The sequence below is a fragment of the Berkeleyomyces rouxiae genome (assembly GCF_048999995.1).
Source record: "Berkeleyomyces rouxiae strain 22BRR77 chromosome Unknown BrBRR77_ptg000012l, whole genome shotgun sequence".
In the NCBI taxonomy this organism is placed as follows: domain Eukaryota; kingdom Fungi; phylum Ascomycota; class Sordariomycetes; order Microascales; family Ceratocystidaceae; genus Berkeleyomyces; species Berkeleyomyces rouxiae.
In genome coordinates, this window is record NW_027396502.1 from 1063915 (window position 1) to 1091496 (window position 27582).

The 27582-nt window shown below is 53.6% G+C and overlaps 8 protein-coding genes across 8 annotated transcripts; 2 read left to right on the top strand and 6 right to left on the bottom strand.

Annotated features, from left to right (window-relative positions):
- Positions 1-15: 15 nt before the first annotated feature.
- Positions 16-5015, bottom strand: BROUX77_007603 (uncharacterized protein; the record flags this gene model as incomplete). The annotated part of the gene is made up of 2 exons (XM_073752716.1): positions 16-3600; positions 3894-5015. 2 exons carry the CDS (start codon positions 5013-5015, stop codon positions 16-18), a joined length of 4707 nt encoding a protein of 1568 aa, XP_073601896.1.
- An 804-nt stretch (positions 5016-5819) lies between these two features.
- BROUX77_007604 (uncharacterized protein) lies at positions 5820-10618 on the bottom strand (the record flags this gene model as incomplete). The annotated part of the gene is made up of 2 exons (XM_073752717.1): positions 5820-9203; positions 9497-10618. The coding sequence occupies 2 exons, from the start codon at positions 10616-10618 to the stop codon at positions 5820-5822; spliced, it is 4506 nt and encodes a 1501-aa protein (XP_073601897.1).
- A 520-nt stretch (positions 10619-11138) lies between these two features.
- Positions 11139-12428, bottom strand: BROUX77_007605 (uncharacterized protein; the record flags this gene model as incomplete). The annotated part of the gene is made up of 1 exon (XM_073752718.1): positions 11139-12428. One exon carries the CDS (start codon positions 12426-12428, stop codon positions 11139-11141), a length of 1290 nt encoding a protein of 429 aa, XP_073601898.1.
- A 33-nt stretch (positions 12429-12461) lies between these two features.
- BROUX77_007606 (uncharacterized protein) lies at positions 12462-17647 on the bottom strand (the record flags this gene model as incomplete). Its single annotated transcript, XM_073752720.1, has 3 exons — positions 12462-15650; positions 15944-16449; positions 16942-17647. 3 exons carry the CDS (start codon positions 17645-17647, stop codon positions 12462-12464), a joined length of 4401 nt encoding a protein of 1466 aa, XP_073601899.1.
- Positions 17648-18278: 631 nt separating this feature from the next.
- BROUX77_007607 (uncharacterized protein) lies at positions 18279-20558 on the bottom strand (the record flags this gene model as incomplete). The annotated part of the gene is made up of 1 exon (XM_073752721.1): positions 18279-20558. One exon carries the CDS (start codon positions 20556-20558, stop codon positions 18279-18281), a length of 2280 nt encoding a protein of 759 aa, XP_073601900.1.
- A 503-nt stretch (positions 20559-21061) lies between these two features.
- Positions 21062-22105, bottom strand: BROUX77_007608 (uncharacterized protein; the record flags this gene model as incomplete). Its single annotated transcript, XM_073752722.1, has 2 exons — positions 21062-22004; positions 22074-22105. The coding sequence occupies 2 exons, from the start codon at positions 22103-22105 to the stop codon at positions 21062-21064; spliced, it is 975 nt and encodes a 324-aa protein (XP_073601901.1).
- A 349-nt stretch (positions 22106-22454) lies between these two features.
- On the top strand, positions 22455-23774 carry BROUX77_007609 (uncharacterized protein; the record flags this gene model as incomplete). The annotated part of the gene is made up of 1 exon (XM_073752723.1): positions 22455-23774. One exon carries the CDS (start codon positions 22455-22457, stop codon positions 23772-23774), a length of 1320 nt encoding a protein of 439 aa, XP_073601902.1.
- A 755-nt stretch (positions 23775-24529) lies between these two features.
- On the top strand, positions 24530-26934 carry BROUX77_007610 (uncharacterized protein; the record flags this gene model as incomplete). Its single annotated transcript, XM_073752724.1, has 3 exons — positions 24530-24588; positions 24748-26353; positions 26560-26934. The coding sequence occupies 3 exons, from the start codon at positions 24530-24532 to the stop codon at positions 26932-26934; spliced, it is 2040 nt and encodes a 679-aa protein (XP_073601903.1).
- Between the last annotated feature and the right edge of the window lie 648 nt (positions 26935-27582).

Below are 27582 nucleotides of genomic sequence, written 5' to 3' on the forward strand. Positions count from 1 at the left end.
CCGTAGGGCCCTCTTTCATAGGCGAGGGGGGCCGTCTGTCGTAGATTTGCGGTCAACGTAGGGCACTGCTGGGACAATAGCGCCGCCGACGTTGACGTTTTTGCCAACACACTTGTCGTAGTCAGCCTGGGTCAGGGCCTCGACGACCACCGAGCCAGCCTGCTTACCCTTGGCAGGGACCACAAGCCAGCGCAGCGAGTCGGAGATCTTGACGCCGTTGAAGTCCGCCATGTCCTTGGGCAGCTCCTTGAGACTGTCGAAACCGTCTTCAATCGGCACACCGTGGATGACAAAGCAGAGCTTTGACGACTTGTGTGTTCTGGAGCCGGGAGATGTGGCGCGCGTGAACTCGCAGGCGCCAAAGCAGGACAGCTCCTTGACCACGCGCTGCAGATTGGAGGTCATCAATTTGACGGCCTCACTGTCCACAGCGTGCAGCAAGATGTTGCCCGCCTTGGTGCGCTGGACCGCAGACACTGCAGTCTTGCCAAGAAGGCGGTTCACCGCGTCGCGCACGCGTCGCTGGGGCAGCGCGCTGGCTCTCGACTCGGGTGTGGTGACAATAACGACGGCCGTTTTCTCGCGAGGGGCAGTCGTGGTGGTCGTGGTGGTGGTCGTGTTGGGGGCGGGGGTCGTGGTTTTGTCGGCAGCCTTCTTCTGGGCGCGCTTGGCGACTACGGTCCACGTGTCGGGGGACTCAGTGGGCGCGTCGGCATCAGCCATAGCTGTGTCCGGGGCGGGAGGCGCGGCGGCGTCATCGGTAGTAGTAGTGGCGGTCGAGGTGGTGGTCGAGGTGGTGGTCGAGGTAGTGGTGTCGGGTGTGCTGGACTGGTCGCCAGCGGTGTCGATGACCATAGCATCAGCCTGGTCAGTGGCGGCGGTTGCGGCGGTTGCAGCATTTTTTTTGGCCTTTTTGCCGCGGCGTCTGCGCTTATTGGCCTTAGGCGCAGGGGTGGCGATTTTTTTGCAGGGGGGTTCTAAAACCGGCTCCCCAGTGGTTCTGGTACAGGGCTCACTGCCCAGGACAGAAGGCGCGGCTGGCACCTCAGGTGTCTGCGTCGCAGCCTCGCTGTACGCAGCCACGGCTGCAGCCTCGTGTGCCGGCTTGGGGCGGGCAGCCTTCGAGACTTCCATCTCAACCAGCGTTTTGTGGTCGTGGCGCGACATTACGACGAGCCCGCACTCGTTGCCAAACTGGCGCAGGATGCGCATCAGCTGGGCCTCAGAAGCTGACTCCTTGAGGCGTTCCAGGACGAGGAAGACCTCGTTCATGATGGCGGCGTTCTGCTCGTCGCGCCGGCGCTTGCGCTCCAACATGAGAGCAATCTCTCGGGCGCGCTTCGCCGGAATGGTCTGGTCGTTGTTGTTGTTGTTGGTGTTGTTGGTGTTGTTGGTGTCGTTCTCATCGCGCTGAGCCTGGCTGAACACGAACGGGTTCCCATCCAGTGCCTTAGGCGTCGGCGTTGTCGCGTCCGAGTCGCGCGAGTCGGGTGTCGAGGGAATCTCAACAACCGGCGCATCTTCAACGCCTGCATCGACTTTCATCGATGAGGTGACGGGCGCATGCTGCGACGGTGAACGCAGCAGCTCGTCTTCGTCGGAACGCGGTTCCTGGCTCGCCATCTGGGCGAAACTCAGCCCCAGGCGCGTCGTGCGGCGCGTTTCATCGCGCGCGGTCGGTTTCTTGTCTATTTTGTTCGATGCACTGCTCGAACTAGTCTTAGAATCAATTGAGCTGTTGCTCAGAGTCGTTTTGGTGAGTTTTTCTGTCGATTTGGCCATTTTTGCAAAAGTTTTTCCTTCCTGGCCATGGAGGAGCTGTTGGTTGCGAGCTTGTAGGCGGGGATCATCGGGACCTGAAGGCATGTGAAGACGGGAGAGAGCATCGGGCAGTGGGGACAGTTTCCCGGGACGGTGTTCCAGTGTTAGGTCAAACTCGCTTAGCAGGTTAGCCCAACGAGCTTGCCTCTCTGTTAACTGTTGCGCAGAGGTAAAATGCAACAAGTTCTTGTGGTCTGTTAACACTCGGATGGGTCCCTGGGCGCCACGTAACTCTCCTCTCCACTCTTTCAGGGCTCGGACAATTGCCAACATTTCTTTGTCATGGATCTCATAGTTGGACTCGGCAGGAGACAGCTTCTGGCTGATGTAGGCACATGGAAACAGGCCATCTGGATGCTGCTGCAATAGGACAGCTCCAGTGCTGTAGCCTGAAGAGTCAGCTTCGACAGTTGTTGGCAGAGAGTGGTCGAAGAGGCGCAAGACGGGCGAAGCACAGAAGAGATCTTTGAGTGACGAGAAGGCAGCTTGGCATTCTGGAGACCAGACGAAGGGAACTAGGTGACCAGTCAGTGAAGTGAGAGGGACGGCTACTTCGGCAAAGTTCTTGATGAACGGGCGGTAAAAATTGGCAAATCCTAGGAAGCCACGGAGCTCTTTCTTGGAACTGGGTACGGGCCAGTCTTTCACTGCTTGCACCTTGGCAGGATCCATTGTTGCTTTTCCAGGCTTGATGATGTAGCCCAGGTACTTGACTTCTTGTACACCGAACTCGCACTTGTCGATGTCAACCGTCAGTCCGGCCTTCACGAGCTTGGCTAGGACGTGGTTAACTTGTTCCTTGTGCTCGTCGAGGGAGCCATCGGTGTACACTAGGATGTCATCAACGTAAGCAGAACAAAACAGGTCGAGGTACTCTTGCAATACGGAATTCAGGAAGCGTTGGAATTGGGCAGGAGCATTGGACAAACCAAACGGCATCACGTTCCATTCAAAGGAGCCCAGGCGCGTACGGAAAGCGGTCTTCCATTCGTGGCCTGGCTCGATACGGATATTATGGAACGCTGCAACGACGTCAAGCTTAGTGAACCACTTTGAACGGCTGATTTGGCGTAGTGTTTCCTTGAAGTTGGGTAACGGGTATCTATCCTTCTTCATCAGCTTGTTCAACAGACGGTAGTCCACGCAGAATCTAAGTCCACCGCCAGGTTTCTTGACGAACAGGATGGGGGCAGCAGCAGTGGAACTACTCATTCGAATGAACTTCTTGTTCAGTAGGTTCAGTAACGTTTGGCGCAGTACTATCAACTCATCGTGGGAAAGGCTGTACAGTGGTCCCCAGGGAGCTTCCGAGTCAGGGACAGTTAGATGAATCTCGTGGTTCATCCCGGGACGCAGCGGCGGGAGGCGGCGCGTGTAGAGTGCTTCTGGGTCAAAAGCAACAACATTCTGTGGGTCTATCCAACTGGGAACCTTTTCCTTCCAGTCATCTGTAACAGGCTCGTTCTCTCGGGCCAACTTTTCCAATGCTTTGTTGATATCCTGTATGCTCGCAGCAAAGACCTTCAAGTCCTGGTGCAAGATCTTGCTGACACGTGCAGCTTTCAATTCCGTAGGGGTGTCCAAGTTCCGAATGGTCGAAACAGAGCGAGGGACGGAGAAGTGGGGGAGCACCAAACGGTGTCGGTTGCAGTCTATTAGGGCGTTGTGGTGGCTCAGCCACGGGTATCCAATAAGAAGTTCGTCATCATAAATGTCGGGTACGACAAGGGCAAGGACTTCTTCCCGGAGGCCGCCGAGATCCAGCTCGAAGCGGGCAGCCTGAGTGGCCACAGAAGAAGGTTGGTCATTAAAAGGTTTTAGGGAAAGGGAAGTTTGCAGCGCAGAACAAGGTAGTTTCAATCGTTTCACGAGGGCCTGGGATATGATCAAGGAGACTGTATTTCCGGTATCGACTAAAGCTACTGAGTTGTGAGAGCCGTTGATTACAACGTCAACAGATAAGGAGCCTCTCACAAGCAAAGGGGACGTTCCCTTCTTGTTCTTACCCCTCCGGGGGCGACTGTCACCGGAGGGTCTCAGTTTTCCGACTGAGCAGTGGGCAACTGTACGACACCGAAATCGGCATCCAGGTCATCGTCTAGCTGCGGCGGCGTGGGCACGTGTACACCGCGGACACGGGCAGGAGGCGCGTTCCGGTTGGGAGGCACATCGTAGGGGCATTCCCGTACAAAGTGACCTGAGGCGCCACAGCGGATGCAGAGGCCAGCGCGACGACGTCTCTCTCGTTCCTCTTCGCTCGCCCAGCGGGCAGTGCGGCGGGCAGCAGGCGCACGAGTAGGCTGGGGGGCAACGCGACGGGTTCGTTCCCAGTCCATGGCGTCGGGATGGCGGTGGGCAGCGGGGGCGGACGGGTAATAACCGGAGCGGCGGCCAGAAGTCGACTCGGCATCGAGCTTACGCTGCCGCAGTTCCTCGGCAGCTAACACGACCCGGTCTAAGTACTCCGAGAAGACCCGGGGAGGGAACGAGTTCGCCACGTATTCCCGAATGGGCGTGTCGAGGCTGTCCTTCAGCCACCTAATCTTCTGTGAGTCCGCCGCGTCCAGAGCTTTGGCGCGGGTCAGCAGGTCCTCAAACTCCTGCAGATGGACCTCGATCCTTCTGCCTCTCTGCTTTAACCGCGAGAGCTGGTCTTGTGCCTTATCTACGGCAACTTTGTCCTCAAACGCTCCCTGCAGCTCTTGAAGGAACCGGTCGCAGGAAACGGGGCCGTCGTCTGTTAGTCGGGTCTTGATTGACCGCATGCGGCTGCGGGCCAAACCCTCGGCCTGGGCATAGATCGAGACGATGAAGTCTCGGTCGGCCACATGGCCACGCTCGCAGTGCCATATTTCCAGGACCTGGTCGAACCAGGCGTCAAATTCCTCGGGCTCGGTGGAACTCAGCGAGGGAATCTTGTAGCGCAGTTTTGCGCGACCATTCTCGTTACCAGCCGCTGAGGCGGCGGCGGCAGCAGCAGCGGTGGCGGTAGCAAGCGCTGCTTGGGAGGCTTGGGTTTGGGCGGCTGCCTGCTGGGCGGCTTCGCTCTGGTTCTCCAGCATAGCCAGCATCTTGGCAAACTTGCTCTCCAGCTTGGCGAACCGTTGAGCATATTTGTCCTCAGTGCTGTCGACACTGGGGACAGGGGAGCTTGCGTAAGCGGCCCGCATGTCGTCGGTGGTGCGGCCACTCATGTTGAGAGTTTGTGTAACAGTAAAAAATAATGTGTGATGAAGATTGATAACGGGTTTGGGGAAAATAAACGATAAGACTGTTGAGAACTGTAGGGGCAATGCAATCTGTAAAAGCTGTATCTGTACCTGTGGCTGTAAAGAACTGTAGAACTGTAGAACTGTAGGGCTGTAGCGAAAAAGAAGATCGCAATATGATGTAAGGGGCCAAGTCGTAAAAGGACGTAGAAGGGCAGAAACAGATATATTGCGATGGAGAGAAGAAGAAAGAACTAACTAAAACTAGGAGAGAGCAGCAGCTCTTTATACTGCCTGGGTAGAACAACTGAGGCCTACCTGATTGACCCAAACGTGGTGAGTCATCGGGCGTTCGGATCAAGGCCGGTTGGGCCACTTGTATTCGGACCGTCAGTAGTCGGGCCTTTGCGGACTCGGACCACCGACACTCGAACCACCGTTGCTCAAGCCACACCGGCTTCAACTCGGGCAATCAGGCAAAGCCTTGACCCGGGTCTCCCAGACCCTAACATCAGCCTCCTTCTCTTTCTTCCCATCCTCCCATGGCCGTGTAACACAAAAAAAGAAAACAACAGGAAGGTGGACACCAACTGAAAACAACAAAGGGAATAGCAAACAACAAGCAACTAATCATCGGTAAACGACAACAGAACGAACAAGGAGTGGAACAGACAGTGGAGAAACAAAAAAAATGTCAAAGGAAAGGGAAATAGACCCTGTGCAACAACCGTGGAACTCGCAGCTCCTTCAATCAAACTTCGGACTCAAGCAGTCCTCTCGCCACGGCACTCACACCTCAACGTCGGCAGTCTCCTGCGCTCGCAAGAATTCTTCTAAAGCAGCCGTTTCTTCCAGCGCCTCTGTAGGTTCCCAAGTGGGATCTCGCCAACCAACCCATTTCACCAAGTACTGGGCTGGTTCGTCTCTCGTGGCTGGCCGGTGTTCCAGGATCTTCTCGACTTCGTATTCCTCAAAGCCATCGATCTCGACTGGTCCGGGGCTCGATACGTGCGGGTCTTGTGAGGGCCAAGGGTCGTTCGGGTGGTATTTCAATCTGTCGGCATGAAACACGTCGTGTCCTCTGGCACCCTTCAGGTCAAGACGGTAGCTGTGGGAGCCTACAGCCTCTAAGACCTGGAGCTTCTGGTATCTTGGCCGGAGTCGCTTGCCTGGGCCTTCTTGCTGCACAGTATGGGAGCTTTTTGCCAACCAAACCCAGTCGCCGGGCTGGAAACGTCGATGTGGTTGTCTGTGTCTGTTCGACTGTTCCTCCATAGCAGACTTGGCGGCGCTGAGAGAGGCTTTGGCCCAATCCGTGTGGTCTGCCAAGCTCTTCAGGATTCTTGTTGCTTGAGCTATGGGACTCGTGTTGGCTGCAACGGGGGCTGCTAGGGGGGCAATGGCGTCGGGCTGCAGCTCAACCAAGTCAGGACTATAGCCGTGGGACAACGTGAACGGGGACGTCTCTGTTGAAGCCGCTGGGGCTGCGTTCAGGGCAAACTCCACAATTGGCAGGCAGTCTAGCCAGTCTGAGCGGTCGTGTAGGAGTTTGGCCATCTTTGTCTTCACCTCAGCATTTGTCCTCTCAGTGGCCCCGTTGGTCTGTGGGTGGTAAGCGGTGGACAGACGACGATCGATCTTCAGGGTGGTACAGAGTCGTTTCCAGAACATGTTGGCAAATTGGCGGTCAGAAGCAATGCTGTTAGGAAGACCATGGCGAGGGTAGTAGACTTCCAAGAAACGGCTGGCAAGATACTCGATATCCAGGCTGCGGCAGGCTATAAGGATGACACCCTTGGACAGATGGTCCACCACCGTCATGACGTGCTTGTAGACTTTTCCTTCCTTCTTGCACGGCGGGAGAGGGCCAATCAGATCTATGCCAATGTCACGCCAGATGCGGTCAGGTACCGGAAGGGGCTTCAGGAGACCTTGCTTGAGCTGGCGCATGACGTTCGTGCTACCGCAGATTTCGCAGTTGCGGCAGAACCGTTTGACATCCGCTGTGTAGTGCGGCCAGAAGTAAGTCTTGGAAACTTCCTGACACATGATTCTTTGGCCGGGGTGGACTAGTGTCACGGAATCGTGAATCTCTTGTAGCAAGGCTGTCCTCAGAGGTTCCCACTGGGGTACCCACAATCTTGATCTGTATCGCAGTCGACCTTCGGAGTCCAATGAGCATTCGGACAGTGACACTCGCCAATTAGTCTTCAAGCTGTCTGGCCATTTGGGCGCCTGAGAGGCAACCACTGCGCATGCTGCCGCATAGTCAGAGTCGGCTGACAATGCTTGTTCCCACAGTGTACTGAGGGCTTCCTTACGGAACGGGGATGGCAGTGTAACGCGAGCAGATCTGACTTTCAGGGCACCGTCGGGCAAACACTGGAGGAGCTGTTGGTTGCGAGCTTGTAGGCGGGGATCATCGGGACCTGAAGGCATGTGAAGACGGGAGAGAGCATCGGGCAGTGGGGACAGTTTCCCGGGACGGTGTTCCAGTGTTAGGTCAAACTCGCTTAGCAGGTTAGCCCAACGAGCTTGCCTCTCTGTTAACTGTTGCGCAGAGGTAAAATGCAACAAGTTCTTGTGGTCTGTTAACACTCGGATGGGTCCCTGGGCGCCACGTAACTCTCCTCTCCACTCTTTCAGGGCTCGGACAATTGCCAACATTTCTTTGTCATGGATCTCATAGTTGGACTCGGCAGGAGACAGCTTCTGGCTGATGTAGGCACATGGAAACAGGCCATCTGGATGCTGCTGCAATAGGACAGCTCCAGTGCTGTAGCCTGAAGAGTCAGCTTCGACAGTTGTTGGCAGAGAGTGGTCGAAGAGGCGCAAGACGGGCGAAGCACAGAAGAGATCTTTGAGTGACGAGAAGGCAGCTTGGCATTCTGGAGACCAGACGAAGGGAACTAGGTGACCAGTCAGTGAAGTGAGAGGGACGGCTACTTCGGCAAAGTTCTTGATGAACGGGCGGTAAAAATTGGCAAATCCTAGGAAGCCACGGAGCTCTTTCTTGGAACTGGGTACGGGCCAGTCTTTCACTGCTTGCACCTTGGCAGGATCCATTGTTGCTTTTCCAGGCTTGATGATGTAGCCCAGGTACTTGACTTCTTGTACACCGAACTCGCACTTGTCGATGTCAACCGTCAGTCCGGCCTTCACGAGCTTGGCTAGGACGTGGTTAACTTGTTCCTTGTGCTCGTCGAGGGAGCCATCGGTGTACACTAGGATGTCATCAACGTAAGCAGAACAAAACAGGTCGAGGTACTCTTGCAATACGGAATTCAGGAAGCGTTGGAATTGGGCAGGAGCATTGGACAAACCAAACGGCATCACGTTCCATTCAAAGGAGCCCAGGCGCGTACGGAAAGCGGTCTTCCATTCGTGGCCTGGCTCGATACGGATATTATGGAACGCTGCAACGACGTCAAGCTTAGTGAACCACTTTGAACGGCTGATTTGGCGTAGTGTTTCCTTGAAGTTGGGTAACGGGTATCTATCCTTCTTCATCAGCTTGTTCAACAGACGGTAGTCCACGCAGAATCTAAGTCCACCGCCAGGTTTCTTGACGAACAGGATGGGGGCAGCAGCAGTGGAACTACTCATTCGAATGAACTTCTTGTTCAGTAGGTTCAGTAACGTTTGGCGCAGTACTATCAACTCATCGTGGGAAAGGCTGTACAGTGGTCCCCAGGGAGCTTCCGAGTCAGGGACAGTTAGATGAATCTCGTGGTTCATCCCGGGACGCAGCGGCGGGAGGCGGCGCGTGTAGAGTGCTTCTGGGTCAAAAGCAACAACATTCTGTGGGTCTATCCAACTGGGAACCTTTTCCTTCCAGTCATCTGTAACAGGCTCGTTCTCTCGGGCCAACTTTTCCAATGCTTTGTTGATATCCTGTATGCTCGCAGCAAAGACCTTCAAGTCCTGGTGCAAGATCTTGCTGACACGTGCAGCTTTCAATTCCGTAGGGGTGTCCAAGTTCCGAATGGTCGAAACAGAGCGAGGGACGGAGAAGTGGGGGAGCACCAAACGGTGTCGGTTGCAGTCTATTAGGGCGTTGTGGTGGCTCAGCCACGGGTATCCAATAAGAAGTTCGTCATCATAAATGTCGGGTACGACAAGGGCAAGGACTTCTTCCCGGAGGCCGCCGAGATCCAGCTCGAAGCGGGCAGCCTGAGTGGCCACAGAAGAAGGTTGGTCATTAAAAGGTTTTAGGGAAAGGGAAGTTTGCAGCGCAGAACAAGGTAGTTTCAATCGTTTCACGAGGGCCTGGGATATGATCAAGGAGACTGTATTTCCGGTATCGACTAAAGCTACTGAGTTGTGAGAGCCGTTGATTACAACGTCAACAGATAAGGAGCCTCTCACAAGCAAAGGGGACGTTCCCTTCTTGTTCTTACCCCTCCGGGGGCGACTGTCACCGGAGGGTCTCAGTTTTCCGACTGAGCAGTGGGCAACTGTACGACACCGAAATCGGCATCCAGGTCATCGTCTAGCTGCGGCGGCGTGGGCACGTGTACACCGCGGACACGGGCAGGAGGCGCGTTCCGGTTGGGAGGCACATCGTAGGGGCATTCCCGTACAAAGTGACCTGAGGCGCCACAGCGGATGCAGAGGCCAGCGCGACGACGTCTCTCTCGTTCCTCTTCGCTCGCCCAGCGGGCAGTGCGGCGGGCAGCAGGCGCACGAGTAGGCTGGGGGGCAACGCGACGGGTTCGTTCCCAGTCCATGGCGTCGGGATGGCGGTGGGCAGCGGGGGCGGACGGGTAATAACCGGAGCGGCGGCCAGAAGTCGACTCGGCATCGAGCTTACGCTGCCGCAGTTCCTCGGCAGCTAACACGACCCGGTCTAAGTACTCCGAGAAGACCCGGGGAGGGAACGAGTTCGCCACGTATTCCCGAATGGGCGTGTCGAGGCTGTCCTTCAGCCACCTAATCTTCTGTGAGTCCGCCGCGTCCAGAGCTTTGGCGCGGGTCAGCAGGTCCTCAAACTCCTGCAGATGGACCTCGATCCTTCTGCCTCTCTGCTTTAACCGCGAGAGCTGGTCTTGTGCCTTATCTACGGCAACTTTGTCCTCAAACGCTCCCTGCAGCTCTTGAAGGAACCGGTCGCAGGAAACGGGGCCGTCGTCTGTTAGTCGGGTCTTGATTGACCGCATGCGGCTGCGGGCCAAACCCTCGGCCTGGGCATAGATCGAGACGATGAAGTCTCGGTCGGCCACATGGCCACGCTCGCAGTGCCATATTTCCAGGACCTGGTCGAACCAGGCGTCAAATTCCTCGGGCTCGGTGGAACTCAGCGAGGGAATCTTGTAGCGCAGTTTTGCGCGACCATTCTCGTTACCAGCCGCTGAGGCGGCGGCGGCAGCAGCAGCGGTGGCGGTAGCAAGCGCTGCTTGGGAGGCTTGGGTTTGGGCGGCTGCCTGCTGGGCGGCTTCGCTCTGGTTCTCCAGCATAGCCAGCATCTTGGCAAACTTGCTCTCCAGCTTGGCGAACCGTTGAGCATATTTGTCCTCAGTGCTGTCGACACTGGGGACAGGGGAGCTTGCGTAAGCGGCCCGCATGTCGTCGGTGGTGCGGCCACTCATGTTGAGAGTTTGTGTAACAGTAAAAAATAATGTGTGATGAAGATTGATAACGGGTTTGGGGAAAATAAACGATAAGACTGTTGAGAACTGTAGGGGCAATGCAATCTGTAAAAGCTGTATCTGTACCTGTGGCTGTAAAGAACTGTAGAACTGTAGAACTGTAGGGCTGTAGCGAAAAAGAAGATCGCAATATGATGTAAGGGGCCAAGTCGTAAAAGGACGTAGAAGGGCAGAAACAGATATATTGCGATGGAGAGAAGAAGAAAGAACTAACTAAAACTAGGAGAGAGCAGCAGCTCTTTATACTGCCTGGGTAGAACAACTGAGGCCTACCTGATTGACCCAAACGTGGTGAGTCATCGGGCGTTCGGATCAAGGCCGGTTGGGCCACTTGTATTCGGACCGTCAGTAGTCGGGCCTTTGCGGACTCGGACCACCGACACTCGAACCACCGTTGCTCAAGCCACACCGGCTTCAACTCGGGCAATCAGGCAAAGCCTTGACCCGGGTCTCCCAGACCCTAACACCCTAACAAAGCCTTTTCCTTCTCCTCGGGGGTATTGGCTAACCCGTCTGGCCCCTGGATGGGGGGGAAGTAACTCGCCGTGGCTGGCTTGGTGTATTTCCAGGCTGTGTAGACCTTTTCGTTGTCAGCGTCAGAAAGAAAGGTAGTCCAGTGAGTAGACTTAGCATCTTCGACAGCATGGGTGTACTTGTTGCGAATCGAATGAAACTCAACCAGCGACAGCCTGCCTCGTCTGTATCTTCTCTCTGCGCGCGATGCGGCCTGACGTTGTGATTGTAGCTCGGGCGTCCACCATGGCTTTGCGCGGGCACTGTGCCTCTTCACTGACATGCACCTCTGACAAGCAGATTGCAGGGCCTCGGAAAGCAGTCGCGCCATTGCGTCACCGTCTGCAGAAATCTCTGCCAGGGACAGCTGAAGCTCAAGGTCAGCCTGGCCAGCCAGCCATTCCTTGCGAAACAGCGACCAGTCGGCCGTCTTGGTGTTGAACGCCGGGTTACGTGTTAGGGTTTTGGGTGTGGTGGTGCTGACGTAATCAAAACTGATGGCCCGGTGATCGGAGCCCGTCTCCTGAAGATACCTCCAGTTCGTAAACAGGCCCGGTCGAGACCGCAGGGAAAATGCGAGGTCGATCACCGAGGTCGTGCTGCTGTTGACGTATGTGCCGCCGTTGCGTTCAACGTAGTCGTCGTCGACAATCAGGGTGGCATTCTGCGACATCAGCCAGTTAGCAAAAGAGTCAGCTCGTGGTTCGTGGGGATGCTCTCGCTGGGAATTCCACCAATGGTGATGGAGATTGAAGTCGCCGAGAAGCAAAGTACTGGTGTCAATATTGCGCGATAAAAGATTGGTGCGCTCAATGGTATAGGGGCGGGGTTGGGTCTCGGGGACAGGCTGCACAGTCAGCTGGCGTTCGTTGTAGACATTGAGAAGCGAAAACGGCTCCGACGCAAGGATGCGCAGGGTCTGAATATCACTCTCAGCATCGCCAAACTCGAACAGCACAGAAAACGGCAGGCCTTGGCGGACGTAGGTCAGGACCCGCGGGCGCAAAGGCATGGCCTCGAGATTCCTAACATTAAACGGCACAACCAGGGTGAAGCCCGGCTGCGTCAATGTTCTATACCCAGCTTTGAGTTTTATGGTATAAGGCTCCTGGATGCAGACAATGTCCGCCTTTCCGGTTGCAGCAGCCTCAAGTATTGTCTCATGAACAGCCTTCATTTTGTGCACGTTGTGCTGAAGGATGCGTAGACGTTGTCCGGCCGTAGGGCCCTCTTTCATAGGCGAGGGGGGCCGTCTGTCGTAGATTTGCGGTCAACGTAGGGCACTGCTGGGACAATAGCGCCGCCGACGGGGCCAAGGGTCGTTCGGGTGGTATTTCAATCTGTCGGCATGAAACACGTCGTGTCCTCTGGCACCCTTCAGGTCAAGACGGTAGCTGTGGGAGCCTACAGCCTCTAAGACCTGGAGCTTCTGGTATCTTGGCCGGAGTCGCTTGCCTGGGCCTTCTTGCTGCACAGTATGGGAGCTTTTTGCCAACCAAACCCAGTCGCCGGGCTGGAAACGTCGATGTGGTTGTCTGTGTCTGTTCGACTGTTCCTCCATAGCAGACTTGGCGGCGCTGAGAGAGGCTTTGGCCCAATCCGTGTGGTCTGCCAAGCTCTTCAGGATTCTTGTTGCTTGAGCTATGGGACTCGTGTTGGCTGCAACGGGGGCTGCTAGGGGGGCAATGGCGTCGGGCTGCAGCTCAACCAAGTCAGGACTATAGCCGTGGGACAACGTGAACGGGGACGTCTCTGTTGAAGCCGCTGGGGCTGCGTTCAGGGCAAACTCCACAATTGGCAGGCAGTCTAGCCAGTCTGAGCGGTCGTGTAGGAGTTTGGCCATCTTTGTCTTCACCTCAGCATTTGTCCTCTCAGTGGCCCCGTTGGTCTGTGGGTGGTAAGCGGTGGACAGACGACGATCGATCTTCAGGGTGGTACAGAGTCGTTTCCAGAACATGTTGGCAAATTGGCGGTCAGAAGCAATGCTGTTAGGAAGACCATGGCGAGGGTAGTAGACTTCCAAGAAACGGCTGGCAAGATACTCGATATCCAGGCTGCGGCAGGCTATAAGGATGACACCCTTGGACAGATGGTCCACCACCGTCATGACGTGCTTGTAGACTTTTCCTTCCTTCTTGCACGGCGGGAGAGGGCCAATCAGATCTATGCCAATGTCACGCCAGATGCGGTCAGGTACCGGAAGGGGCTTCAGGAGACCTTGCTTGAGCTGGCGCATGACGTTCGTGCTACCGCAGATTTCGCAGTTGCGGCAGAACCGTTTGACATCCGCTGTGTAGTGCGGCCAGAAGTAAGTCTTGGAAACTTCCTGACACATGATTCTTTGGCCGGGGTGGACTAGTGTCACGGAATCGTGAATCTCTTGTAGCAAGGCTGTCCTCAGAGGTTCCCACTGGGGTACCCACAATCTTGATCTGTATCGCAGTCGACCTTCGGAGTCCAATGAGCATTCGGACAGTGACACTCGCCAATTAGTCTTCAAGCTGTCTGGCCATTTGGGCGCCTGAGAGGCAACCACTGCGCATGCTGCCGCATAGTCAGAGTCGGCTGACAATGCTTGTTCCCACAGTGTACTGAGGGCTTCCTTACGGAACGGGGATGGCAGTGTAACGCGAGCAGATCTGACTTTCAGGGCACCGTCGGGCAAACACTGGAGGAGCTGTTGGTTGCGAGCTTGTAGGCGGGGATCATCGGGACCTGAAGGCATGTGAAGACGGGAGAGAGCATCGGGCAGTGGGGACAGTTTCCCGGGACGGTGTTCCAGTGTTAGGTCAAACTCGCTTAGCAGGTTAGCCCAACGAGCTTGCCTCTCTGTTAACTGTTGCGCAGAGGTAAAATGCAACAAGTTCTTGTGGTCTGTTAACACTCGGATGGGTCCCTGGGCGCCACGTAACTCTCCTCTCCACTCTTTCAGGGCTCGGACAATTGCCAACATTTCTTTGTCATGGATCTCATAGTTGGACTCGGCAGGAGACAGCTTCTGGCTGATGTAGGCACATGGAAACAGGCCATCTGGATGCTGCTGCAATAGGACAGCTCCAGTGCTGTAGCCTGAAGAGTCAGCTTCGACAGTTGTTGGCAGAGAGTGGTCGAAGAGGCGCAAGACGGGCGAAGCACAGAAGAGATCTTTGAGTGACGAGAAGGCAGCTTGGCATTCTGGAGACCAGACGAAGGGAACTAGGTGACCAGTCAGTGAAGTGAGAGGGACGGCTACTTCGGCAAAGTTCTTGATGAACGGGCGGTAAAAATTGGCAAATCCTAGGAAGCCACGGAGCTCTTTCTTGGAACTGGGTATGGGCCAGTCTTTCACTGCTTGCACCTTGGCAGGATCCATTGTTGCTTTTCCAGGCTTGATGATGTAGCCCAGGTACTTGACTTCTTGTACACCGAACTCGCACTTGTCGATGTCAACCGTCAGTCCGGCCTTCACGAGCTTGGCTAGGACGTGGTTAACTTGTTCCTTGTGCTCGTCGAGGGAGCCATCGGTGTACACTAGGATGTCATCAACGTAAGCAGAACAAAACAGGTCGAGGTACTCTTGCAATACGGAATTCAGGAAGCGTTGGAATTGGGCAGGAGCATTGGACAAACCAAACGGCATCACGTTCCATTCAAAGGAGCCCAGGCGCGTACGGAAAGCGGTCTTCCATTCGTGGCCTGGCTCGATACGGATATTATGGAACGCTGCAACGACGTCAAGCTTAGTGAACCACTTTGAACGGCTGATTTGGCGTAGTGTTTCCTTGAAGTTGGGTAACGGGTATCTATCCTTCTTCATCAGCTTGTTCAACAGACGGTAGTCCACGCAGAATCTAAGTCCACCGCCAGGTTTCTTGACGAACAGGATGGGGGCAGCAGCAGTGGAACTACTCATTCGAATGAACTTCTTGTTCAGTAGGTTCAGTAACGTTTGGCGCAGTACTATCAACTCATCGTGGGAAAGGCTGTACAGTGGTCCCCAGGGAGCTTCCGAGTCAGGGACAGTTAGATGAATCTCGTGGTTCATCCCGGGACGCAGCGGCGGGAGGCGGCGCGTGTAGAGTGCTTCTGGGTCAAAAGCAACAACATTCTGTGGGTCTATCCAACTGGGAACCTTTTCCTTCCAGTCATCTGTAACAGGCTCGTTCTCTCGGGCCAACTTTTCCAATGCTTTGTTGATATCCTGTATGCTCGCAGCAAAGACCTTCAAGTCCTGGTGCAAGATCTTGCTGACACGTGCAGCTTTCAATTCCGTAGGGGTGTCCAAGTTCCGAATGGTCGAAACAGAGCGAGGGACGGAGAAGTGGGGGAGCACCAAACGGTGTCGGTTGCAGTCTATTAGGGCGTTGTGGTGGCTCAGCCACGGGTATCCAATAAGAAGTTCGTCATCATAAATGTCGGGTACGACAAGGGCAAGGACTTCTTCCCGGAGGCCGCCGAGATCCAGCTCGAAGCGGGCAGCCTGAGTGGCCACAGAAGAAGGTTGGTCATTAAAAGGTTTTAGGGAAAGGGAAGTTTGCAGCGCAGAACAAGGTAGTTTCAATCGTTTCACGAGGGCCTGGGATATGATCAAGGAGACTGTATTTCCGGTATCGACTAAAGCTACTGAGTTGTGAGAGCCGTTGATTACAACGTCAACAGATAAGGAGCCTCTCACAAGCAAAGGGGACGTTCCCTTCTTGTTCTTACCCCTCCGGGGGCGACTGTCACCGGAGGGTCTCAGTTTTCCGACTGAGCAGTGGGCAACTGTACGACACCGAAATCGGCATCCAGGTCATCGTCTAGCTGCGGCGGCGTGGGCACGTGTACACCGCGGACACGGGCAGGAGGCGCGTTCCGGTTGGGAGGCACATCGTAGGGGCATTCCCGTACAAAGTGACCTGAGGCGCCACAGCGGATGCAGAGGCCAGCGCGACGACGTCTCTCTCGTTCCTCTTCACTCGCCCAGCGGGCAGTGCGGCGGGCAGCAGGCGTACGGGTAGGCTGGGGGGCAACGCGACGGGTTCGTTCCCAGTCCATGGCGTCGGGATGGCGGTGGGCAGCGGGGGCGGACGGGTAATAACCGGAGCGGCGGCCAGAAGTCGACTCGGCATCGAGCTTACGCTGCCGCAGTTCCTCGGCAGCTAACACGACCCGGTCTAAGTACTCCGAGAAGACCCGGGGAGGGAACGAGTTCGCCACGTATTCCCGAATGGGCGTGTCGAGGCTGTCCTTCAGCCACCTAATCTTCTGTGAGTCCGCCGCGTCCTGTGAGCGGTTCACTAAGTACAAGAGAGTCTTGCAGTTATGACCAGAATGCTGTTTATTATCTTTTGATGGAGAGAAAAAGGTAGAAGAAAGACTAAACTAAACAGCGGATTTGGGTCTACTATATAGACATTTTTGTGCTTACAAATGCAAGTTCCCGATCGGCTCAATATCCCTCCGTGAGCTCCTTATGTCCGAGTTTTCGGCGATAACTCGAGGTTAACTCCGATCCCGTCGGAATCCCTCAGTTTCCCTCGGAACACTTCGGACCTTTTTGCATCCTGCCGGATTAGGCGAATCCTACCCACGGACCTCAAGTCCGACCCGGTCCGAGCTCTCCGAAGCCTCCGAAGAGTTGCCGAAGTTCATCCGAAACCTTGTCCAAATTCGGTGAAACGACCTGCATTCGAAAGCACTGGATCAGCTCTGTCTGATCCAACCACGGGTTCTCAACCCGTAACATTACCCCCTTCTTCTCCTCTGTGTGGGTGGCCCTGTCCGTGCACCGGCCTCTGGTTCACCAACGTCATCGTCGTCTCCAAACTTCGCTTCAAAGGTGTCCAGTGCTTCAGTCTCCTCAAAGTCGGCTCGTGGTCTCCAATCGGGCTCTGCGTATCCAACCCATTTAACCAGTAGTTCTCTTCGAAATCCCCTTCCAATGCGTCTTCGTCGACTTCTCAGGATTTGTTCGACTAAAAATTCAGGCTCGCCGTAGTCGTTCTCTTCAATGTGTGGAGGCTGGGCATCGTCTGTTTCTTGGGAGGGCAACGGGTTGTTCGGTGCTCGTTTAAGGAGGTCGACATGGAAGCGGGGATGGATGTTTGTTGGTACATCAAGCTCGACCACATGGGGAGAAACCACTTTCGTGACGCGGTACTTGGCATTGGCCCAAGCAAGCTTCTTCAACAGTTGCGGAGTGCTGATATTTTTGAGTTTTAACCATACAAGGTCACCCACTTCGAAGCGTTCCTGGGCACCACGTGATCTGTTTGCCTGGTCTTCCATTTCCTGTTGACGGGTGGCCATTGCTGCTTGTGCCAGTTCCCAACCTTCGCGTAGCTTTTGAACGAACTTCTCCGCATCTGTGGCCTCCAAAACTCCGTGAAGAGCCTGATCGGCGATGACCTGCTGAATTGGACTGACATGGTAGCCGTGCGTGAGGAAAAAGGGGCTCATTCCTGTCGAAGTGTTTCGGTTGTTGATTGCTAACATAGCGGATGGTAGCAGGTCGGGCCAGTCGTATTGTGAATAGGTAATGAATGCTCGTAGGTAGGCCAACACTTCCTGGTTCATCCTTTCTGTCGCTCCGTCGGTTTCTGGGTGGAAGGCAGTTGACAGTCTCTGTTCGATCCCTGTCAGTTCGCACAACTTGGTCCAAAATTCGCTCGTCCAATTGCTTCCACGGTCTGATGTTAAGGCGTGAGGGAAGCCGTGGTGTTTCCAGTGGCAGTGTACGAACCGCTCTGCACACTTTTCGGCTGCCATAGTTTTTTTTTTTTTTTTTTTTATTCATTACTCGCATGGAACCTGACAGGGTTATGGCGAGGTGTATATTAATACTATACACGAATCAAGGTTTAACGGAATCTCAAACAAGCTAGCTACTATACATAATATACTCCAATCCCCTGGCAGGGAGGCAGTTACATCTAAGATCCCACAAATATAATCCCCAAGTTATGACAGAAAGGAAATACATGAATAGCTTTTGGTATGAATTTCCAACGAGCAGCACTAACCCCAAGTGCCCCAGTTAAGGTTGACTGCTCGTAGAAAATTGGCGTCACTGGTAGGAATCGAACCTACGACTTCTCGGTAGCCAACCGAAAAGCCTTGCCAGGTGCTATACCACTGCACCACAGCGACCGGCTGCCATAGTTGTCATGGCCTCCAAGCTGACAGCTCCAGTAAGTCGGTCCACAATGACCATCAAGTATCGTGGGTCGCCAGTCTTTCGTGCAGGTAGTTCCGTCATAAAATCGATACCGAGTTCCGAGTGTGGTCGTTCAGGGATAGGCAGTGGTCGTAAGAGTCCCTTCTTTCTTTCTCGCCATACTTTGGATCGTCCACACACGTCACAATTGGCGCAGAATTGGCGCACCTCTCTTGAAATGCCAGGCCAAAAGAATTCCCGGGACAGAATCGCAAGCGTGCCGTCTCGACCTGGGTGTCCTGTGACATGTGAGTCGTGTGTTTTCTGGATCAGCGCAGTTCGCAATGGTTCCCAGTCAGGCACGAACAGTTTGTGCCGATATACTAGAGCGCCGCGCTCGTCGAACTCGCATTCCGCTATAGAGATCGTGACTTTTCTCGAGATGGTAGGAGGAAAACTTCGTTCGCCACTGGCCAACGCTTGGTACATGAGTGCAATATCCGAATCCTTCGTCTTAGCTGTATCCCATAGTTCCTGCAGGTGGAGTTGCGCGAAAAGCTGCGCACCGTTAGGGATCCGGTCCGCGGGTTGGGTAACGTGGGCCGGGGTCATCGTTACTGCTGCATCTGGTGACACCCAATGGTCCTTGACAAGTCTCATGATCCGAGATTTTAACCTGTCGTCGTCTTCGCCTTGAGGAATGTCTTGTTCTCGTCTGCTAAGGGCGTCTGGTTTACCACTTTTGCTTCCTGATCGGAACTCAAGCTGGAAGTCGTATTCTGAAAGCTTCTGGGACCACCGAACCTGCCGCTCTGAAAGTTTCCGTGTCGTCATAAAGTATTGCAGGTTCTTGTGGTCGGTCAATATTTTGAAGGGGGCGCCAAGACTCTTCAATTCGCCCCTCCACTCTTCCAAGCACTTCACAACTGCCAGGAGCTCTTTGTCGTGAATCTCATAGTTGACCTCGGCAGGGGACAGCTTCTTGGAAAAGAATGCTACTGGGCGCAGTTCGCCTTCGTCGTCCACTTGGGATAGAGTTCCTCCCAGGGCCCATCCAGAACAGTCGCATTCCACGATCGTCTTCCTGTCTTCGTCCCACATCGCCAGAACCGGGGCGGTAATAAAAAGGTTCTTCAGCGTCTCGAAAGCTCGTTCTTCGACTGGGCCCCAGGTCCATGCGGTGCCTTTCTTCGTTAGCCTGACTAGTGGAGCCGCCACGTCGCTGAAGGAATCGATAAACTGGCGGTAAAAATTTGCGAATCCTATAAAACTTCGAACGCCCTTGACATTGGTGGGTGGCGTCCATTCTCGTATGGCAGCGACCTTTGCTGGGTCGACTTTGACACCTTTGCCTGCTTGGATGATGAAACCTAGGTACTTTGTTTCAAAAACTGCGAATTCGCACTTGTCGATGTCTAAACGGAGACCTGCATTTCCCAATTTCTTGATGACGAGGTTAACTTTTTCCATGTGGTCTGCGTAGGTGCCGTCGGTGTAAATCAGGACGTCGTCAATATACGCGGAGCAGAAGTCGTCCAAATATTCTTGCAGGGTTGAATTGATATACCGTTGAAAGGTTGCAGGGGCTCCGGTGAGTCCAAAAGGCGTCACCAGCCATTCAAAAAGTCCAAAACGTGTGCGGAAGGCCGTTTTCCATTCATCTCCCTCTTTTATGCGAATCTTGTGGAAAGCGGCACGAACATCGACCTTTGTGAAGTACTTCGCCTTAGACAACGCTCGTAGTGTCTCACTGATCAAAGGAAGCGGGTATCGGTCTTTTTCAGTAATGGCGTTAATGCCGCGGTAGTCAACGCAAAAGCGCAACCCTCCTCCAGGCTTACGTACGAAAAGAACAGGCGCGCCGCCGGGAGAGCTGCTGGCTCGAATCCAATTCCTGTCCAGATGGTCCGAGAGGGTTTTCCGTAAGACTAACAGCTCGTCGCGGGACATGCTGTACAAGGGACCCCACGGGACTTCGTTCTCTCGCCCTTGTTTGTCTTTCGTCAGGTTGATAGCGTGGTCTATTCCGGGGCGGTTCGGGGGTTGGTCGTCCTTTTCGTCGTCTAAAAACACTTCTGCCAAGTGTTTGAGTTCGCTAGGCAGTCGTTTGTCGATCTCTTGTAGGGTAACACGAGGTTTTACTTGCAATGCCTTGTTGATGTCTTCGATGGTGGCAGCAAAAACCTCTATGTCTTCATTCTTTTTCTTGCTGCGCCGGATTTCTGCAGCAAAGACGGATGCCATCACCATGCTCGCTTTTGTGGTTGTTATATGGGCGTCGAGCCATCCTTTTTCTCTCACAACTTGGGCATCTTCTTCGCTTCCGAGGCGTATGACTCGTTCTTTCGCCAGGTAGACAACGTCATTCCTTTCCATCCAGGGTTTTCCCAAAATCATGTCGTATGCTAGGTTCGGGATGACGTACCCGAAAATTCTTTCTGTCCGGCCGTCAATATCTAGATCGCAGAACGCCATCTCTGAGATCCATCTTTTTTTTTCGTCGTTTTCGGCTAACTTGAGTTCCCGTCTTCTTATCGGGATGCGCTGGAGCCCTTTCTTTCTCACCAAAGTCTCGTTGAACGCCGATGTTACAAGGCATCCACTGTCAAATAAAGCATCACAGTAAAAGGAATTGTTAATAAATGCTTCAATTAGGAACGGAGTGGAGTGTAAATCTTTAAATACATCGAGCGGAACATCGCAATTGTTGGGGCTCTTCTTCTTATGACCCTGGGGGCGACTTTTCCCAGAGTCTACTCTTTTTCCTCGTCGTCGGAAAGGTCATCGGCCACATCATCCATCGATTCGGGGGCTTGTTGGATTGTCGTGCGGTTCACTCTTGCGGGCGCACGGGCCGGGGCAAACTTGGGGCATTCGAAGGATCGGTGGCCCTTGGCAAGACAGCGGAAACAAGCGTTGCTGGATCTAGCGGTTTCTATCTCCGCCGGGGTTCTCCAAGGGGCGCGGGATTTTCGGGGGCGTTGTCCATAGTTGTTCGAGGCGCGGCCTTGGAGGGCGTTGACACCTGTCATCATGGTGTCTCCGTCGTTGTCGATTCGCGTCTGCTGATTTGCGACACTTGGGGTCACCACTTCGGCGAACCTTGCTCCACCTCTAGTTTTCGCGTACCACGTCGAGGTCTTGGACGTGTCCTTCGACCGGTATCCTGGCAACGCTTCCACTCGGCCAGCCACCGTCTTCACCTTCTCAACCCAACGCGGGTAATCATCGTTGGGGAGGTTTTTTGCCGTGAGGTGTACCTGTAACGTTTGGTTGATAGCGGAATTCAGGTACATGATCTTCACACGGTCTGGCCAATCTAAACCTCCACAAAGGCCAACTTGATGCTCGAAATCCTGCAAGAACGATATAAAACTCTGATGGTTTCCCATCTGCATGGTCAAAAGCTTTTGACCCGCCTTCTGAATAGCCTCCTTGTCTTCGAATTGGTCATGGATATGGCCAAGGTAGGCGTCCCAATCTGTTACGGGTTGAGAACCCGTGGTTGGATCAGACAGAGCTGATCCAGTGCTTTCGAATGCAGGTCGTTTCACCGAATTTGGACAAGGTTTCGGATGAACTTCGGCAACTCTTCGGAGGCTTCGGAGAGCTCGGACCGGGTCGGACTTGAGGTCCGTGGGTAGGATTCGCCTAATCCGGCAGGATGCAAAAAGGTCCGAAGTGTTCCGAGGGAAACTGAGGGATTCCGACGGGATCGGAGTTAACCTCGAGTTATCGCCGAAAACTCGGACATAAGGAGCTCACGGAGGGATATTGAGCCGATCGGGAACTTGCATTTGTAAGCACAAAAATGTCTATATAATAGACCCAAATCCGCTGTTTAGTTTAGTCTTTCTTCTACCTTTTTGTCTCCATCAAAAGATAATAAACAGCATTCTGGTCATAACTGCAAGACTCTCTTGTACTTAGTGAACCGCTCACATATTATCTTTTGATCCTTTATTGTTTCTTAGAAGTTTGTGAGGAAACTTCATTGCCCCCTATTGTTTCTTAGAAGTTTGTGAGGAAACTTCATTGCCCCCTATTGTTTCTTAGAAGTTTGTGAGGAAACTTCATCACCCCCTATTGTTTCTTAGAAGTTTGTGAGGAAACTTCATCACCCTCCTACCGTGCCATACTTGACGAATGAAGTACGGCATCACATCAAGCCCCCGCAGTACAAGCCCCGTACAGCCACCCTCGCCCTCATTCTGGTCCGCATCCGAAGACAACGCGTCCCCTATACGCCGTCGAGCCAGAATGAGTAACGACAAGATGGAAGATGTTCTGGCTGGACTTGCGCTTGACCAGCCTGGCCCCTCCCGGCAACAAGCCGAGGCGCCCCCACAGCAGAGTTCAGACACCCCAGGATTGGAGGTGTTCACCCCGGAGCAACTAAGAGTGATCCAGATGTTGCTACGAAGCCAAGTCCTGTTACAGGCAACCGCCCCCCCGGCACCTGCACCTGCCCCGGTAGCCCCTACCCCGGCGCCAGTACGTACCCCGGGCCCCTTCGCCCCGATGATCGACCATCGGTACAACGCAAAATGGCCGGAGTGGGACGGAAAGACAGCGTCGTTCCCGCGATTCTTCAAACAGTTGAAGGCCCGAGCTCAGATCGAATCACAAGTCGTTGGCTCCTCCCAGGCAATTTGCCTAAGTGTTTTCATGGCCATTCCCACAGAGCAACAGGCCAGAGTTGAACAGTGGTTCACTGACGGAGCCACTCATGGTTGGGATTGGGACGCCTACCTTGGCCATATCCATGACCAATTCGAAGACAAGGAGGCTATTCAGAAGGCGGGTCAAAAGCTTTTGACCATGCAGATGGGAAACCATCAGAGTTTTATATCGTTCTTGCAGGATTTCGAGCATCAAGTTGGCCTTTGTGGAGGTTTAGATTGGCCAGACCGTGTGAAGATCATGTACCTGAATTCCGCTATCAACCAAACGTTACAGGTACACCTCACGGCAAAAAACCTCCCCAACGATGATTACCCGCGTTGGGTTGAGAAGGTGAAGACGGTGGCTGGCCGAGTGGAAGCGTTGCCAGGATACCGGTCGAAGGACACGTCCAAGACCTCGACGTGGTACGCGAAAACTAGAGGTGGAGCAAGGTTCGCCGAAGTGGTGACCCCAAGTGTCGCAAATCAGCAGACGCGAATCGACAACGACGGAGACACCATGATGACAGGTGTCAACGCCCTCCAAGGCCGCGCCTCGAACAACTATGGACAACGCCCCCGAAAATCCCGCGCCCCTTGGAGAACCCCGGCGGAGATAGAAACCGCTAGATCCAGCAACGCTTGTTTCCGCTGTCTTGCCAAGGGCCACCGATCCTTCGAATGCCCCAAGTTTGCCCCGGCCCGTGCGCCCGCAAGAGTGAACCGCACGACAATCCAACAAGCCCCCGAATCGATGGATGATGTGGCCGATGACCTTTCCGACGACGAGGAAAAAGAGTAGACTCTGGGAAAAGTCGCCCCCAGGGTCATAAGAAGAAGAGCCCCAACAATTGCGATGTTCCGCTCGATGTATTTAAAGATTTACACTCCACTCCGTTCCTAATTGAAGCATTTATTAACAATTCCTGTTACGGGTCGTGGACCCGATGTTGGATCATCTTTGGGCTGATCCATGTTGACCCACTTTTTGTGTGATTTGAAGTTGGGTCCACTTTCGGGTTAGGGTTTGTGGACCCACTTTTAGTCGACCAGGGTGCGACCCACTTTTTGTGTCACAAGGGTCGGGACCCACTTTTATGTGCACGGATGTTGCTCCACTTTTATTGTACAGGGGTCATAGGGCTGGTTGCCCTGGTGGGGCCCACACAACTGGATTCCTGAATGCCTATAAAGCATAGCCAGTTCCCCCATCTTTAGTTTAGATTTTCTTCTTCCTTTTCTTTCTTTTCTTCCCTATGTTAAAGATAATAAACAGCATTTGGTCATAACTATGAGATTTTCTCATACTTAGTGAAACCCGTCACATATTATCTTTAACATCTTCTTGAGTTTTCTCACGATCCCCTGGAGTTACGGGATCCGTTCAAGAAGTTTTACACACAGTTTTCATCCCTCTATTTGGATATGTTCCTATCCCTGTTCTACCTGTTTGTTTTTATCCTATTTGGGCAAGTGCAATCTTATGCCATGTCGAGCCCTAGGACCCCCAGTTTTCCGCCTTTCCTCCCCGCCACGTTGCCACCCCAGGTCGCCACCATGCCTCAGCAGACCGAAGTCAACCCGCAGCCTGATGTTACCACGTTCGAGCTTTTACAGTCAGTGCATCAGCTGTTATCGAGTCAACAATGTTCCCCCTCTCCCACACACAATATCTCATGGCCCCAGTGGGATGGTCAGCCCTCTTCGTTCAAGCGTTTCTTCAATCAACTGAAGCTTAGAGCCCGGATCAGCCATCGCCACCGCCTCACTCCCAGCGAAATATGTTTCGAAATCTTTATGAGTATTCCCCAAAGCCAGCAGCCACGTTTGGATCTTTGGCTCGATCAAGGGGAAGCTCACGACTGGGACTGGGAGAAGCTTTTAGAACACATCAACGACCAGTTCACCGACAAGCAAGCTGTGATGAAGGCAGGTCAGAAGTTGATGACCATGAGAATGGGAGAAGCGCAGACTTTCAAGGCGTTTCTGCAAGACTACGAATATTCGCTGAGCGCCTGTGGAGGTTGGCATTGGCCCGACAGATGCAAGATCCTATTCATAGATGCGGCCCTCAACGACACATTACAGTACCACCTCACTCCGAAGAAGTTACCCGACGACGATTACAACAAGTGGGTGACGAAAGTACGGACTATAGCTGGAAGAGTTGAGTGCTTGCCGCAATACGAAGCAAGATATAGAGAAGGATCTAGCAGCACGTGGTATGTGCAACAGCCAGTCGACCAAGAGGAGTTCCCGATCCCTGAAGCCGCGGAAGAATCGACAGACGAAGAAGACACCGAAGACGGACCCGAAGTACAGGTCCGGAAAGTACAGTTTCAGCAGAAGTCAGAAGTAGCAGCGTTGATCTCCCAGTTGGAGACCGCTGCCAAGATTATAGAAAAGAAGAGCCAGCAGAAGTTTGCTGAACCCCCGAAGCCAAGAGCGCCATGGAGAGCGCAATCTGATATTGAGAAAGCACGACTACGACAAGCCTGTTTCCGTTGTTTAGAGCAGGGCCATCGTTCATTTAGGTGCCCGAAGTTTCGCCCAGCAGAATCCCCCGCAGAAGTACATGCAACGACAACCCCGGAGAACCACAGTACGGACAAGAAGGTTACCAGGAGAGAGTCCGCCACGAAGGACCGGCATGAACCTATTGCGCCACGGAAGACAAAGATTACGGATGCCCCCAAACAAGCGATTTCCCAGATGCATTCGTCCCCGTTCCTGATCGAAGCTTTTATCGACAACTCCTTCTACTGTGACGCCTTATTCGATAGCGGGTGTCTTGTGACGTCAGCCTTCAACGAATCGTTAGTGAAAAAGAAAGGCTTGCAACGGATGCCGATAACGAAGCGTGAGCTACGGTTAGCCGAGAATGACAACAAGAAGAGATGGATTTCGGAAATTGCCTTTTGTGAGCTCGACATCGACGGACGCAAAGAAACAGTCTATGGTTACGTTATCCCCAATCTAGCTTACGACATGATTTTGGGAAAGCCATGGATGGAGCGCAACGATGTCGTTTATTTGGCCAAGGAACGAGTTATTCGTCTAGGTTCCGGAGCTGACGCCCTTATGGTTCGAGAGAAAGGTTGGCTCGACGCGCATGTTCCAGGCGCAAAGGCAAACATGGTTATGGCATCTGTTTTCGCCGCTGAGATTCGCCATAGCAAGAAGAAGAAGGAAGAGATCCAAGTTTTCGCCGCCACGATCCACGACATCAACAAGGCTCTTGAAGTTAAGCGTCGCATGACCCTAGGAGAGATTACCGAGCAGCTTCCCGAAGAACTGAAGCACCTCGGCCACGTGTTCTTAGACGACGAGAAAAGAGACTTACCCCCCAACCGCCCCGGTATCGACCACGCTATTGTTAAGGTGTGATTACGCTAAGCTGGATCTTCACAGAAAGGGACACAGAGGGACAAAGATCTCGAATTGAAGAACAAAACTAAACTCTCTAAATGGTGTAGAAACAATGCGACTATTTATCCTGTTGGAAAGGGAGGCAACCGACGATCGGCGGCGACGACAACTAGTTCCTCTAGGAAGTGCCGTTAGTCTTGGTTCTGGTCTGGCATTAGTTTTGCCGTACCAGCGCCGGACTAGTCCTTCGAGGATACGCCGTTAGTGTTGGTGTCGGGCTTCCGTCGGTCCTTAAGGGTGCAACCCCAACAGCTATCAAGTTAACCAAGGACAACAACGGCAAAGAGAAAGAAGTCCCGTGGGGCCCGCTGTACGGTATGTCTCGAGATGAACTCTTGGTCCTGCGTAAAACACTTTCGGATCACTTGGACAAGAATTGGATCCGAGCCAGCAGTTCGCCCGGTGGTGCGCCAGTCCTGTTTGTACGGAAGCCCGGGGGTGGCCTACGATTCTGCGTCGACTACCGTGGTATCAACGCCATCACTGTCATGAATAGCTATCCTGACACTGCTCATGCTAAGGGTTATGCATGAGACCTACCCCACTCTTCTTTTCCACAACGCCGAAGGTCGGCGACCTATGAAGATGCGCTTATGGCACAGGTTGGTCTGTGTAGATCGTGAGTTGATCAACGGATATGAGGTTGTCGTGGGATGTGCTGAGCACGGGTGCTCTGATAGACGTTGTTCTGCTGCTGCGGAGTTTTCTTGTTGCAATTGCCATTGCGTGCTTAGGTGGGGGTTGTTATCTGGTTCGATTGTTACGAACCTGTTACGTCTTGTTTACACGAGACTTATCTTTTGTTCGTAGTTAGATGTTGATTGTTTCTAGCTTGGGAAGACAGAGTTTTGTCAGGAGCGCCGACAACATAAATATCGTCGTCTCCTGCCCTGAGTTGATCAGGTTTACTCTTGTTCTCCAAGCTTAACAATCACATGCACTTGCTTACCTTCTTCTTCTTCTTTATACCATTCTGTTCTTGCTTTCTTTGCAGTTCAACCTTTCTTCTTCTTTGAAGTGTGTGATTGTTCCTCCTCCTTCCTCTTTGTGCCGCTCTATTCTCAGAATAGCCATCTAAGTTGTGTGTTGCCTCTTCATCTCAACCGACCATACGTCTTAGCACTCTGTCTAACTGACGTCTTCCTCCACAGGCCCGACTGTCCACCTCAGGAACCTATCAT